The sequence below is a fragment of the Pararge aegeria genome, chromosome 11 (assembly GCF_905163445.1).
Source record: "Pararge aegeria chromosome 11, ilParAegt1.1, whole genome shotgun sequence".
In the NCBI taxonomy this organism is placed as follows: domain Eukaryota; kingdom Metazoa; phylum Arthropoda; class Insecta; order Lepidoptera; family Nymphalidae; genus Pararge; species Pararge aegeria.
Window position 1 is genome coordinate 14,125,040 of NC_053190.1, and position 16,625 is coordinate 14,141,664.

General features: G+C 34.0%; 2 protein-coding genes across 3 annotated transcripts in view; both read left to right on the forward strand.

Moving 5' to 3' along the window:
* The first annotated feature begins 427 nt into the window (after nt 1-427).
* LOC120627571 (WW domain-containing oxidoreductase) lies at nt 428-6,684 on the forward strand. Its single transcript, XM_039895574.1, has 7 exons — nt 428-713; nt 886-1,123; nt 2,655-2,923; nt 3,366-3,545; nt 3,832-3,946; nt 4,399-4,539; nt 5,720-6,684. Exons 1-7 carry the CDS (start codon nt 622-624, stop codon nt 5,951-5,953), a joined length of 1,269 nt encoding a protein of 422 aa, XP_039751508.1. The 5' UTR covers nt 428-621; the 3' UTR covers nt 5,954-6,684.
* A 3,625-nt stretch (nt 6,685-10,309) lies between these two features.
* LOC120627196 (actin cytoskeleton-regulatory complex protein pan1) overlaps nt 10,310-16,625 on the forward strand; it is a 117,417-nt gene continuing 111,101 nt past the window's right edge. The window contains exon 1 of one of the 2 annotated variants that reach the window (XR_005658899.1): nt 10,310-10,704. Coding sequence is in view for 1 of the 2 variants with exons in the window: in XM_039895057.1 (XP_039750991.1) it covers nt 10,639-10,704 (66 nt within the window). In the remaining variant the exon portion in view is untranslated. The remainder of the gene's footprint in view (nt 10,705-16,625) is intronic. The other variant, XM_039895057.1, reaches the window with a different exon arrangement.

Below are 16,625 nucleotides of genomic sequence, written 5' to 3' on the forward strand. Positions count from 1 at the left end.
AGCAGTGTAAAATGAAAATTAGAAGTACAGGTTTTGCACCTCTAAATCTAGTGCTATTAGTCCCATTCTACTTCGACGACGAACGACTTCTCGATAGCATAAAAAATGCCCACTAGAAAATCTGAAAAATTTTCAGTTTGTGTTTTAAATTGATAGTAGTGTTAAATATAACCATAAATATTTTTGTTAATTTTAAAGGGTTTTAATATACCCAAAAAGAAGCATTAATTTATAAATTGCCGCGTAAACAGTCTCCACACATCCATACTGTAATGTTTGCATTCTCATTGACTGTTGTTGGTCTAGGACTATGATAGCATAGGTGAAAATACATTTTGACATTGACAATAAAATGACAACGTCAGTGACAAATGACAATTGACATATTTAGTTAAAAGCCATAAATCAAAAGAAGAAGAAGAAGACATATTTAGTTTGTAACGAATAGGTTTTGTTTACTGTCTGTGGACTACAAAGTATAAATTACTTTGTAGTTACCCAAGTACCAACATTTTATTCCCGGTTTGCTTGTAAGTTGTAACATTTTGAATAAATTAAGACACCAACAACAGAACAAACAAATATTAATAGGTTCACCGGTGTGTTAAACTTCTACCTAAAATGCATAACACATTAGACTCAGATAGCGAAGATGAGCTGCCTCCAGGATGGGAAGAAAAGTCCACAGAAGATGGAAACGTTTATTTTGTTAAGTACGCAAATTCTAAAATTTATTAGTCCCTTAGATTTATATGCCTTAGCCAAATTTAGTATCCATAATAATTTGAACTTCAATACTATTTTTGAATACCTACTATGAAATGAACGTTGATGTATTCCTAAGCTTAATTACTTTTATGTCTTAATCTATATCGAATATTATAGCACTTTGAATAACAAAACGCAGTGGACCCATCCGCGCACTGGCCATAAAAAAATAATTCCTAAAGACTTTCCGTTTGGTTGGATAAAAACTTTAGATGAAACTGAAAAACCCCTGTATGTCCATCTGGAAACAGGAAATAAAACCTATGTGGACCCGAGACTAGCATTTGCAACTGCAGAAAAGAAGCATGTATACGATTTTCGCCAAAGATTTGATGGTTCAACTACAGCTTTTCAAGTGAGTATAATATACTTAGAACCCAGGCATTGCTCTGGCAAAATCCGGGAAAAACAATTTATAACAAGCTTGCAACCTTTCAGATCCTGCTGATCCAAAATAGGCCATAATGTATGTGAAATGACACTACCCTTTGCATCATTTCACATATATTTTGGCCTATTTTGTGAAGAGATGTGAAGAGTCTTTATTCTGTACCAATGGGTACAGAACAAAGACTTCACATCTCTTCACATGATGATTGGGCATAGACCCATGCCCTGTAATGATAGGGCATGGGTCTCCTCGAACAATGAGAAGGATTTAAGGCTGTAGTCTAGTCCAGCCCATGATGGCCCAGTGCAGATTGGTGGACTTCTCACCTTTGAGAACATTATGTAGAACTTTGAAGCATGCAGAGTTCCTCACAATGTTTTTCTTCACTGTTGAAGCAAGAGACATTTTAATTAAAAGATTAATAAACAAATATATTATGAAAATACACACATTGCCATCTAGCCCCAAAGTAAGCATAGCTAGTGTACTAAGATGTCAATATTTATGAATAATATACATGTAAATACAGATAAATGCCTAGACACTAAAAAAAATTCAAGTTTATCACACAAACATTTTCCAGTTGTCAGTTGATTCAGAAAGCAGGGTCAATGCCCACTGCGCTAATGGGTTGTCCAAATTGCTTGGATTGCATATAACTCAGACAAGTTTAAGGTGCATGCTGGGATTCAAACTTGTCCCCCAAAAGTGAAGGTGAAGTCCTACCCACTGGACTATCACCACTTAATTATGTTTATCTGCATAAAAGTGTATCAGTACTAATTTAATCTGATTAAAAAAAAAAAAGAATTTTGCTAGCATAATACTTAGAACGGCTGAACGGAATAATACATAACATCAACAAATTTGTTAACTCCATAAACATTTCAACCTGTGGCGTATTAAAAGCTAGAATTAAATGTTTATGCTTCACATGCGTTTCTTAGACTGTTATATAATTTTATAGGTTGTTGGAATGATTTGTAGTTTGGGATAGTTTGCTAACCAGAACAACTGTATGTTGCGTGTTCATCCACAACTTTGTAGCCCAAAGGTTCCTTCAGCACCATAAACAAAAGCATCGCCTTATCTCGCATTCTATATATCTATATTGGTTCTGCTACATTCAAATTGAAGCATGATTTAAATAAATAAATAAATAAATATACTACGACAATACACACATCGCCACCTAGCCCCAAAGTAAGCGTAGCTTGTGTTATGGGTACTAAGATGACTGATGAATATTTTTATGAATTATATATACATAAATACTTAGAAAATACATATAAACACCCAGACACTGAAAAACACTTATGCTCATCACAAAAACATTTTCCAGTTGTGGGAATAGAACACACAGCCTTGGACTCAGAAAGCAGGGTCGCTGCCCACTGCGCCAGTCGGCCGTCTATTTATGTAGATTTATTTTAATTAATTTACTTTTTTGCCACATGACAATACATATTTATAATATCTCATACCTTATTTACAGGTTTTACATGGTGTTGATTTATCTGGTAAATATGCACTCATAACAGGCTGCAATGCTGGTATTGGTTATGAAACAGCAAAGTCCCTGGCGAGGCATGGCTGCAACATCTTATTGGCCAATCGCAATATGGAAGCTACTCAGACGGCCATTGAACAAATTGTTAAAGAAACAAATACATCAGATGAGAATTTGAAAGCAATTCATTTAGACTTGAGTTCATTGAAAAGTGTGAAACAATGTGCCAGGGCTGTCAAAACAATTTTTTCGGAGTAAGTATTTAATAATTGTAAGCTCTCATAATTAATAAGACAATCTCAAATATCTCAAATAATCACCTTGTTGGGCAGAGGGGTTAGTATTAATGTTAAATAACTACAAAATCATTCCCTCACCATGTCATACCTCTTCACAATAATCTGTGGGTAAGCAGGGTTTCTTACAGACCAACCCATTACGTAATTACTAACACCTATGTATAGCATTTTAACTGTATCTACTCTAGGAGTCTGACCACCCTTTAGCCAAAAAAGCAAAGGCAGGATGCTATGGATTGGATGCTATTCACACTACAAACTTTAGTTATGACCATTGAACTTATTATATTTTATTATTGTTAACAATTTTTAGGCAATGCAAGTATTTTGTAATATTTAAAAAATTAAAATGTCTATCTGTCTAATTGATATGTTTACTGACCATTTGTCTTTTCAGTCATCTTGATATGTTGATACTAAATGCTGGTGTGTTTGGTCTGCCATATGAAGAGACAGAAGACAAGCTAGATAGGACCTTCCAGGTCAATCACCTCTCTCACATGTATTTTGCATTGCTGTTGGAGCCACTGCTGAAAAATGGGTCAAGGGTTGTGTTTGTGTCTTCAGAGTCACACAGGTACTATAAAACTTTATTTAAACTACATCTTTCATATCCTAAAGCTTAAAATATCTGTGGCACTAGAACTATTGGCCTAATCAGAAGCAGTATATAAACTAATTTCTCTGGGGGCTAGGGAGCTCTTAGGATCTTAGATTTTGTAATAGTTTCTAATTTCTTTTATTCCACTACAAAATCGCCCTTGACTGCAATCTCGATGGTAACAGGCTTAATGTTAGTAGTAACGGAAATATAACTGCACACATTTTTTTTTGTCACAGGATTTTTTCTTACTCTGTTACAGGACAGCAAGTCTAAAAAATGTATTTGTAAGGCAGAACTTAGCACACCCAAGAGATAATTACAGTGCCATGTTAGCTTACGGTAACTCCAAACTGTACAATGTTATAACAGCAATGGTAAGTGCAGTTTTTAAAGTTTTTTTTTTTTTACATATTTGTTTTTTTAATTTATAGAATTTAAATAACTTTATTATTTTACAATAATATAAACTTAACTTCCTTAAAAACATAGTCATTTTGTAACTTTGTGTTTTATTCACAGATTTCTTAAATACTATTTTATGATTCTTTTTGAGTATTGTACTAAATGCTTTAAGCTTTTTTGTCAAACACCTTTAGGTTGATTATTATGACCAAATCAATTGCTGATTTTCAAATTCTCATTGATATAAATATACATGGATGGTTGTAATTTGTGCACATTATCGTGGCACTGGCAAGGCCTGTGCTTCAAAACCTAATAATCTATACAAAATTTTGAAAAAATACTATTCGGTGCATTTTTGCACTTGACTGAGTGACTTACAAATACGGGGAACTATACTCTAATTAGTATTTATACATTTTAGATTTTGAGTGAAGAATGGAAGCACAAGGGCATTTCTGTGAACTCTTTACATCCAGGGAACATGGTGTCTACAAATTTACCTAATAGTTGGTGGTTGTACAAACTGCTATTCTTTATAGTACGCCCCTTTACGAAGTCTCTGGTAAGGGCTAATTTCGTTTAACTGAAAGCATGTTAAAATTGTATACTAATATTACAATTCTGACTGGAATGCAAATTTTTGTAAGTAATGTGATGGTATCAAAGCATTTAAACAATGCTACAAGTTTCCAAACAACAGTCTTCTACATTATCTTTATTCTCTATAACACATGTTAAAAAGCTGTTGCTATACTGGGTTAAAATAGTTGAGTTTAAACTTGTAGTTTGGTGCAGTTCAAATCTTTAAACCAACTTGACGGGTCTCAAATTTTGCACCATCCTTTTCACAGTTTTCCCCTCGGAAAGAAATCGTACAATTTTGTTAAGTTCAGTTCTGTAATATGTATATTTCACCGCAAAATTGTTAGAATTTTTTCGATAGATTACATTCTATATCGCGATGTTGTAAACCGTAACGTAGAGTACCCTTAGTACAAGATACTTGCAATAGAACAGTCGTTTTCGAGTATCGAAAAACTTGAACATCAGAGTAAAATTGATCTTATCTATTTGTATTTAAGATCAAATTTGCCTACAATTCTATAGCTAGAGCTCTCGGCAGAACGTTTATTAAATGAAAATCAGAAGTACAGGGTTTGCGACTCTAAACCGAGATACAAGTCTATTTAAACGACTCCTCGATTGCGATTCAGCAAATTTTAGGTAAGACCATGAATAAGGCAATTGGGTCTTATTCTTCTTTTCTTGTATGTTATGGATACAGTTTACAGTTCACAATCTCGCGAGATAGGTTATAATCCAATGGTATTTGCAATTACATGCGGTATTTACAGTTTCCCCATAGGTGGTATATACCTATGGGGAAGGTTACTGAAAACGATTAGGCATAGAGCGCTGTGTGTTTGTAATCTGTCAGTTATTACCAGTCTAGGGTTACGAGTCTGTGGCTATCACATACAATGCATCAAAACAAAAATTTATTAATATATTGCGTGAATTGTTTGATTAATTTTATTATTGTTATTTTAAACATTAATTTATTACAAAATATAGCAAATAGGCAATTTGTAAGGGGATTGACAGTTAGTTTTTAGAAACATTTGACTCCCTCTAGGCGAAAAATAATTGTCAGTGATCTTCTCCATTACTACTATATTAATATTTATCATGATGAGGACATTATTTTATGGAAATAAAAAGTGTTTGTTTACTGTTTTTAGCAACAGGCAGCCGCTACAACAGTCTACGTAGCCACAGCCTCAGAATTAGATGAAGTAACAGGTCTATACTTCAACAACTGTTTTTACTGTGAACCGGCCAGCCTAGCCAGAGACAAGGATATAGCTCACGAGGTCTTCTCTATATCTCTCTGTATGATACAAGAGAGAATGGGTGCAGAAATTATTCAGCCATATATTGATAAATACTGTGCTAAAAAACGAACTAGTAAATAACATTCAATTTATACCCGGGATGATGAACTCTTGCGCCAAATATATATTGAAGATAATCTATTGAGATGTTATGATGATTTAGAAAGTGTATATGTACATAAGATTTAAAAAATATGTAAGGTCTGGCCAAGAAAATAATAATCCATTCCTGAGGACGCCACATGGCAAAATCGACATAGAAATAAAAATCTACCATTTTTGTCCGCATAATAAACGTTTATTTGAGACGTTTCCATCCATTTATTGTTAGTATATAAGTAAAAATTTAGCTTAATAACTTAGTACTGATCCATCACCGGCAGTCACCACGGCAGCTTCAACAGCAACTTAAAAATTATGGCGAGGTTTATTTATATCTTTTTTATTCCTGGTCACATTTTAAATAGGACAATGAAGGCACCATTAATTTTGAGGTACAGAACAACGAAATAAAGACGCCCACTGTGAATGAGATAGCGATATGTAGGTATTTGATCTAAAGAAGTATTATTCGTTTCATTCTTTTTCTACGGCTTCATTGAAGACACTATTGTCTTGCTGACGAATACGAGAGATGTTTTAAGTTAATCATGTAACTTTTTTGAGGTCATTTGAAAAAGCGCGTTACGAATAAATATACCGATCCTGTGCCATTTTCACACGGCAGAAGTGAAACTTCTGAAAAGTAGCCCACGAGAGTTTGAAATGGATATAATTATATTTATTAAATGTTTTGACGGCCGATTGGCGCAGTGGACGGCGAGCTTTCTGAGTCCAAGGCCGTTGGTTCGATTTCCAAAATATTTTTATGTATATTATTTATCAGTCATCTTAGTACCCATAACACAAGCTATGCTTACTTTGGGGCTAGATGGCGACGTGTGTATTGTTGAATAAGTAATATATTAATTATTATTAATTAAAATGGATTTTAACTAAAATAATGAACAAAATGTGTAATGTAATATGAATGAGATCAATCCTATATATTTATGTGTTTGTTTCTTTATCTACATACCACTAGCTCTTGCCAGCGGTTTCGTACACGGTTTTTTGGTTTTTCATGAATCCTCCAGGAACCGTACATTTTCCAAGGATAAAAAGCAGCCTATATGTTATACCTATAATAACACTCGTATAAACGGGATAAAACTTAATTTACATGTAAGTTCGTTTAGTCATCAATTATGATCTATGAAATGTACAATGTATCTATTGTATTTCATTGGATAAGGAAACATGGTTATAGTTTAAAATAATCCATATCTTTTTCGTAATAATATATTAAAGATAAAACTGGTTACTATGTGTAATTTTTTTTTATTTTAATCTCTCAACTTAGTAATATCTGGGTGTGACCTGAAATAAATGGTTATAATATTTATATTAGTTTTTGTTCTTAGGAGGTCATTTGAACACCAGCGTGAACTTTTTATTGATCTTTTTAAACACACTTAAACTGTAAATTAATTGGATCTATCTCATAAGGTTTAGCCAGAACAGAAACAGAACAGAATGCTCATTCGGTCATTATTGCACGTTGTGTTCAAAAACAGCAAACGCAGAATGTTGCTAGCTCATATACTTTTCCCATTTTCCCCGTTTTATGGTGGAGGTACAATAATTACTGTGTGAATTGACTAACCGCCTGTCAAAGTCGTGTAAACCGTTTCTGTATGTTCTTATATCCATCTATCCATTGTTGAAAACTGCATTAAAATCCGTTGCCGTAGTTTAAAAGATCTAAACGAACAAACGGCGGGAGCTTCTTTGTTTTATATGTATAAAAGATAAACAAGATTACCACTGTTATTTATTATATAGTTAAGAGTAAGCCTTTAAATTATCCTAGCTTAAAATGTTACTTCTTATGTAATGTACCTAATTGCTATGAAATAGTGAATTTATATTGAATCAACTTAAATTATATTGTTTGGGAATTATAAATAATATTATTTCACCATCGCCATAAATCAACCCATTGCCGGCGTACAACAGTGAACAGTCACACGGGTCTACTCTCAGAATGAGGACGTTTCAGACCGTCTACTACGCTAGCCTAACGCGGCTGGGTAACGCACGCTTTTGAAAATAAATTCAAATTCAAATTCATTTATTTCAAGTAGGCCTACTTTATAAGCACTTTTAAAACGTCAAGTATGTATGTTTTTAGTGACTCTACCACCCGTTCGGAACGCAGATTCTACCGAGAAGAGCCGGCAAGAAACTCAGTAGTTGCTCTTTTCCAACATCAACATTTACAAACATTTTTCTATCTTGCGGGAGATGAGAGCGAGGCTGGCTGCTTCCAAACTACCTTGTCATTAAGGAGTTCATCATATGTATAGTAACCTCCCTTTATTAGATGTGTTTTTACACATTTTTTTAATGTATATATTGGTAGGTCAAGAATTACCTTAGGAATCATGTTTTAAAAGCGTATACTCAACCCGATAAAGGAGTTCTGCACCTTTCGCAGACGATATGCAGATATCCCTAATTTATGTCCGTATCTAGTAAGTCGTTTGTTAATATCAGCTTTTTGTTTATAAAGAGTCATATTTTGTCTCACAAAGACTATATTACTATAAATATATTGCGAAGCTATTTGTTTAAATTTTTCACGAATCGATTCGCGCGATCCAAGTTTATATATTGACCGTATAGCTCTTTTGTGTAGTATAGTTTGAATATCTGCAGCTTTTCCCCACAACAAGATCACAAAGGACATAATACTGTGGAAGTATGCGAAATAAACAAGCAACAATAAATAATATGTAAAACTCACAAACATGCAAATTTCCTCAAGTGACGAGCGTTAAAGCAAGTGATATTTAACTGCCAAAATTAAAACCGTTCATAATATCTTCGAAGAAGAAACGTGCGTCGAAGTCGGTCCACCGGGAAGGAGGGCCGTGGTTTTAACCACAAGTCTAGCACCGCACTTGTATTATAAATAAATATACTAAGACAATACACACATCGCCACCTAGCCCCAAAGTAAGCGTAGCTTGTGTTATGGGTACTAAGATGACTGATGAATATTTTTATGGATAATATACACAAATACTTATAATATACAGATAAACACCCAGACACTGAAAAACATTTATGTTCATCACACAAACATTTTTCAGTTGTGGGAATCGAACCCACGGCCTTGGACTCAGAAAGCAGGGTCGCTGCCCACTGCGCCAGTCGGCCGTATTAAGTTGAATGTTTTAATTACTTAAAATGTACCCTCCCAACAAGAACTAAAAACCAACGGACTGGAAAAACTTGCATAAAAGGCACTAGCGACATGTATACGAGACGTGCTTAACATTCATAAAATACATTTTAGAGATTTACTAAACTTGCATATAAGACACTTGCTACCTGTATGTGAGACGTACTAAACTTGTATAAAAGACACTTCCCACTTGTACGAGACGTACTAAACTTGCATAAAAGACACTGGCGACCTGTATACGAGACGTACTTAACTTGCATAATCGACACTTGCTTCCTGTATACGATACATACTAAACCTGCAGAAGAGACACTTGCGACCTGTAGGTATACGAGACTTGTTAAAAATGCATAAAAACGCTGGCGACCTGTATACGAATCGTATTAGGTACATATAAGACACTTGCAGCCTGTATACGAGACGCACTAAAATTGCATAAAAGAGACTTGTGACCTGTATGCAAGACGTACTGAACTTGCATGAAATAGACTTGCGACCTGTAGACGAGGCATTCTAAACTTGTATAAAAGACACTTGTCATCAGTATATGAGACGTAGCGGAGAGTGACTACTTGCTCGCAGGTCGCTGTCCGGGTCCCCCCGGGTCTTGTATAAAACTTTTTTCTGGTCTCTAAGATGAGAAAAGCTTAACTGAGTAACTCAGCCGAGTGACGGCTTTGGTGACAATTAAAACTCGCTACTCGGTAACTCGGCGACACATGTACCGAGTACATGTGGCAGTAGGCTCCACCTTTGCAATAGGCAATAGCGCTTTTAATCAATGCGTTAGCGGGTATGAACCATCTTAGCATCTCTAGCCACCTGTTTATAGCATTATTTTTTAATGCGTTTTGACGACAACATTCACAATAACGCAGGTGGAGCAGTAGCATTATGATACGTTCTGGATAACATTGCTTGGCGCCAGCTGCGAATTGCAACAAACCACAGACTATAAAAAATCAACAACATAGAGCTTATTTAATTTCATTAAGTAGACATTTATAAAATTTTACTTGTTTAAATATTATTTATCAATTTAGTTTCGAAAAAAAAAAAAATGGAGCAATAGAATTCAAATCGAATTTATAATAATTTCTAAACGCGTTTCCGATTTGCAGTCGTTTGTGTGTCAAGGTAAATTGTCAAGTGTAAAACTTATTCAATGAAATTTACCTATTTTTAATTTATCTCCTCTTATCTTATTCAAAAATCAAGTTCATAGTATTGGAAGTCCATAAATTTTTATAAAACTATGTTAAGTTGATCATTCTTTATCAATTGTGACTACACGGAACGATTGGTAGGTAATCAAACAATGCTTTCGGTTGCACCCAACGGTGGGTTTAGAATTGTTTTTATAGGGAATTAAATTGCCATTCGTACGTTTTGAAGCGTTTCGTAATTTTATTGACACTAAAATGATACAAGTGCGTGTTGATCGTGTTTGGATGTTGGTGGTAACATTGGCATAATGGGTGATAAAATGAACAGAGAATATTTCGCATCAGGCGCTGCAGCCTTCAACTACAACAATGTGGTGAGTAATAGTCGTAAACTTTCATTTTATTAACGTTGCACCCGTTTAACTATTCAATCGATCCAAGAGGAACGTATACCTACCACCAAACTACTAGAAGGTTGATATAAAATCTCATAACCGATATCTAAGTATCGGCCCCACAAGTAGATGGCTATAATACGTATTCCAAAGGATATATCAAAAGTCAGCATCATGCAGGAAGTAGGATGTAAAAAGTAAAACCAAAACCATGAGTTTGTCTTCAAGTTTGAAGAAGTTTTAATGTTCAGATTGTATTACAGTTAACCACTCAACTTGTTACTGAATAACAAAAAGTGTGATACTAGGAGGCCCTCTATAAGTCTGCTTTCTATATTGTCTGCAGAATCCTAATCCTGACTTATGTTAGAAATGCATAAGTGTGTTTGTATGTGTTTCTCCTTTCTTCATGCTATAACTAAGCAACCATCACCTTCATTTTTGGCATATAGTTAGATTGAAGGATGGAAAATAACATAGGCTACTTTTTATCCCAGGAAAACAAATGGTTCCCACAGACTTTTACAAAACTGTAATAAACATGGACAAATAATGTAGGCAATAGCTAGTTAACATTTAAATGTTTATATTATTTGCATATTTACTACCTTGACATCCATTGTAAAGTGGTTTTTGATAATTGAGATGATAATCCTTTATGAAAACAAAGTAGCCTAACTTCTTGTTTTCTTTATAGTTAACACAGTTTGGTTTAACAACACTCAAGCATTAATCATTGCATCCAAGTATCTGTAAAATCTCTGAGATTCCTGTCATAAGATGCTGATGTAGACTTGAGCATACATTGTTTCAGTGTCTGGTTAATTTTTATCATATCAACTCAATCTTAACTTGGCTGTAAGTAGAGCATTGGAATGTGAACTCTGTGATATATGTGACATCAAACAAACTTTTACAATATTGTTGTGCCAGTGCCTAGTAGTACTTTATGACCATTGGAGAGAGAGACCAACCCTCACCATGCATACATCATACTTATCAAAAACTCTTAGTCACAAAATATAAAGCTCATATTTCAATGACAAAATTTGAGTAAAATTTGTGTTCAGTTTTTTAGGTTGTGCATAGCCCATAAAGCAACTAGACTTGTCTGTTAAAATATTTGTTTGAAAACTCTTAAACTCATGAAATATGAGTCCAATTTAAAAGGGCTTTTTTTTGCATTTGCTAGCCTATAATTCATGACAAACAAGACTGGGTCATCATCAGGCTATTATTTTTGGAGCCAAAAAAAATTTGGAAAATAGTGCAGGCGTGCAAGACAACATAAAGGGAAGTCTGTATTTATTGGATTTGGCTTTTTAAATAAAGTTTGTATAGAAAATATTGATAATATTCATGTTAATATAATATTATATATAAGTATAATATATAAAAATATAAATAATATTCATGTTTCTGTTGTCCATCTACGAAAACATCATTGTGAACTGGGTAAATAAGTATTAAACTTTGCCAGATATTTTATTTTATTGATATTTTTACAAATGTGATAATAAATCTTATTTATGAAATCAATTCATCAAATAGTTTTCAATAAATTATTAAAATGATATTTCATTTACAATGAATATGATATTTCTATATAAATACAGCATTATCCTGTATTGAGACTCATATGGCGCAAAGTAAAGAGTTAAGACTAGAATAAGCATTTTGTGTGATTGTAATTAAAATGTTACTTCATATTTGCAATACCCACCTCCTTAGGGGTGTCTGTCCGTGTTTTTTAATATTTTCTATACCTCCTTCCCCCCTACAAATTTTGATGTTGTGAGATTTTATTCAACCCCCTCCCATGAGATTATTCCAAATGTGGGTTTCTACGTTAACGCGTTGGATTGTTATAGTAAAAAGACAAATGGACCAAAATAGTATAATTTATATTATATAAACAATCTCCAATGTAAGATTAGATGAGATTTGACTCAACCCCCTCCTCCCCTTAAACGTCTCACGTATTTTATGCTTTACCCCCTTACTGCTTTTTTATCCACCCGCGTCAATAAAATATCTGCATTTAAATATAACAACATTTACTCAACATTTAAGTTGACATAAAAATTTTCATAATAACATTTATATTTAAATCTCATTTAGCCATACATGACAAAATATTGTAATATACTTCTGATCATCTGAATTAATTAGATGTAAATTGATTTGGTCACAAGAACTAAATCCAACGATTGTCTAACAAGTTGCAACAACTACTTAGCATGATTCTGCATGCACATGTTTTGTAATGCTGTTAGATCTGATTGAATCTTGAGGTCATTGCACACTACATGTTATGCATATAACTTTGTTATATTATGATCTACCTGTTTTTTTTTGTTAAAGCATGGGCTTCAGACTTGTTGCCTGTCCACAGATTATTTAGCCTATGGGAGAAACAGCTGAAAACTGTCACAAACATTAATGTAGTCTTAGTAGCCTGCTCATCCCAACCTAACTGTACTCTATTTTTACTAAAGTGTTGTGTACTTTGGAATGTAGTACTCATTACTTTTCTTTGGAGAGTATGTTTTCATACGATCCTGTTGACCCAACCCATCATCATAATTATCAACTCATCACCGGCCAACTAAGTGGCATAGGTCTCCTTCTGCAGTGAAAAGGGTGTTGCCGTAGTCCACCATGCTGTGTGTGGACCAGTGGACCCAAGTGCAGATTTGTTGAGCCAACTTTAGCAAGAAAAATAATCATGAAATGCAACAATGCAAATGCATTGCAGATCCTTAGAGAAAAAATGTAATCATTTATATAGGATTTATGTTTTTATGATTTATTAAAATATGTACTTTTATTATTTGTCTATACTTTTTGAAAATCAATATTACCTAATTTAGAAATTGTGAACTGCCACTGAATATACTGCTAACAGTGATAAGCTAATAAGTAATAACTAATGATGCTCTGCTGGAAGTTGGTAGCTTTTAAATTTCTGGCCTTACAAAAAGTGTCATTATTAACTACTAAAACTTAAGGCCACAGGTGGGTGGCTGGAAAATAGAATGCTATTATAGTGTAAATTGTAGATAAGTTGTTTAAAAAACATACCAAAGTACAGTTACTTTGGTAGGTGGTAGGATTCTAAGTAGTGGACAGTTAGCTTTAGGTCTTCTAGATACGTAGGCAAAACAAATTAATTTGGTTAGTGCGCTACTTGTTTTACCGCGGGAATTATAAAATAGCCATTGTTCACAATTTTCTATTTTACTTACAATTTGCTTGCTCGAAAAACAATATAAACAGTGTCTGGATCCCACGCGCATACAATGCTATGTGGGGCAAGCATTTGACACAATTTAATTTGCGCGAAATTGTTGCTCACTATGTATTTATTGTTCGTTATAAGGGCAAAGGTCTCACTGCCATTGCTTAAAGCAGTGTTATTTTAAAAAGGCAGTTCATTGGCAGTACCTTGGTCCTTGACGTCTTAAAAATGAGTTTAACTAAACTTCAAAATTATTAAAATAATACAGGTCCGTTTTTTTTACATAAAAAACAAAAACAAGATTCAGTCCGAAGTTAGCAAATTGGCGTTTCCCACTCCCTTGCTTCGGAGAGTAAAATAGATATCATTAATATTACTAATAATTATTATTATTTGCAAGAAACATTGTAAAACATTGATCTGTGATAATACGTGTTTACACCCGCATTGAGTTATAACTACGTTTTTATATTGATCGTTAAACAAAAACTAGCTTTTGTATAACATCTACATCTGTTTATAAGTTGGTTAAAGCGTGTAAGTTTCGAAAACTGTTTTATAGCCGTCAAACGTTGCATGTTCAAGGTAACCCCGGTACCAGGGTACCAGGAGCGGCCTGGCGCTCGCGTGTTCAATATTTAATAGAAGACACAAAAATTCTATCGCTGCGGCAACATATTTTAATCATGTCATACTGGCATGTCACCTTTTTGTTTCACATCAAGGTTTCTAAGCCACGAAATATTAATAGAGATAAGATACGATGTACTCACGGGAACTATATGCACTTGCTGTGGCCGATGCACCGCACTACGTAAGATAGGTACCTTAAAATGACTGCGGCGCTTTTTTAAAATCCGTGACGTCCGACGACGTGACAAATTACAATACAACGTATCATTACGCATATCAGAAGCTTATATTATATTCCTCTTTATTCCTACTGCTATAGTCAAAAACATGCTTTGGCTAAGTAAAGTCGATAAAAAGTCAGTTTTAGGATAAGGCTTTACCAATTCTCAACAACAATGCCTTGGAGACAAGGTTGATTTTTTATCACTTACCTACGCATTGAAGTTGTATCACCCAAAAGTCTGATAGTTTCAATATCTTTTGCACTTGAAGGTCACAAAATTACGTATATTTATTCAGCTCTAAGTTATTGAGTTTGCAGATTTTTAGACTAAATAAACAAACAAATAAACTTAAATTGCTGCACCAACCCGTTTGTTAGTTTTTCCTAACGTCAAAGGCTAGCTGGAAGAGATCGCTTAAGTGATAAGACTGCCTTTGCACACTCTATTTTCTATTCTAAGTTTCTTCTGTATATGTGTTCTGAGCAATAGTAGCACGCTAAGAAATGTAATAACATTGTTAGGTTATGTAAAAAAAAATTGATGGATCTATCAAATCACAACATTAGGTCGCCCTTAAAAGATTACTGCTGCACCAATCTCTGTAAAGGAAGTGACCTAATTTAAAGAAATATAATAAAAAAGATCACAGTTATTAGACATGTGACTATATTATGTCCAAGACCTTTCACGTTTCAGTATCCTTCAGATTGTTGGACAGAAGGGAGAGCAAAAGTCCCGTCATAAGAAGAATATTATGATCGAAATTGGCTTATTGGAAATTCTATAAAACAAAAAAAAATTATTGTTGGTGGGTTTTACTAGAATGAACGCTTTTTCCGTTTCCGTTCATCTCTGTAAAGATATACCGTTTTTTCGATTACCAGTGTATTTCATTTTATATAAAATCAACTTACTATCACGATAACCAAGTAGTGTAGTAATGTAATTAACACTTAGTTACTTAAAGCCTATTGTTTCGTGAATACTCGATATTACCTTTGCATAGCTAGTTATAGTTACATGCAGATCGCGTGTCTGTGGCAAAACCTATCCACCCATTTGGCAATATTCAGAGTTCATGTTAATCCGTCAGTACATTTTGGTCTTGCGAAACAACGGCTGTTTTGTGACCTTAACTAACTTCTTGTTCAAATTAACCAGTTGTGGAATAGTTAATACTATATAATAACGTTTTCGTGTGTATTTTGTGTCGAGTGTTACTGTGTTTTAAACTACTTTGTATTAAAGGGGTGTTTCAAGAGTGACTGTTTCGTCTGTGTTTGTGTCTGTGTGAATGACGTTTGCCTTTTTTACGTCCGTATCATTTCGGTGACGTTCTTAGTTTATGTTTTTGATGAGACACCACAAATAGGAGATTGCAGTAGTGTTTTCTTGTTTGATTTTGATGAAATATAAAAATGGAGTCGTCGTCTGAAGAATGAAAAAAATTTGGCGTCCAAAATGGAAAATTGTAAAAATGGTGAGTGAACTTAAAAGTGAAAGAAAATATTTTAAAATACTATTGACGGTGGTCGCAGTAATGGTCACCCAAACTGGCATTGAGTCGCCTTGCCGAACGTAATCGCATCGAAGAAATTCGCATAGCAGTTTTGTGCTACACCAGTAACACTTATTAAAATATTGTAATCAGTTAACCAATAACGTATCAGCTAAACTTTTAATGTGATATATATCGCTTTTACAAAATTACGTCATCTGATCGATTTTGTACACATTATCCACCTGGTTCAAATGTTCTATTGGATGATTGTCAATATTACAGGAATCTCACACACCATATA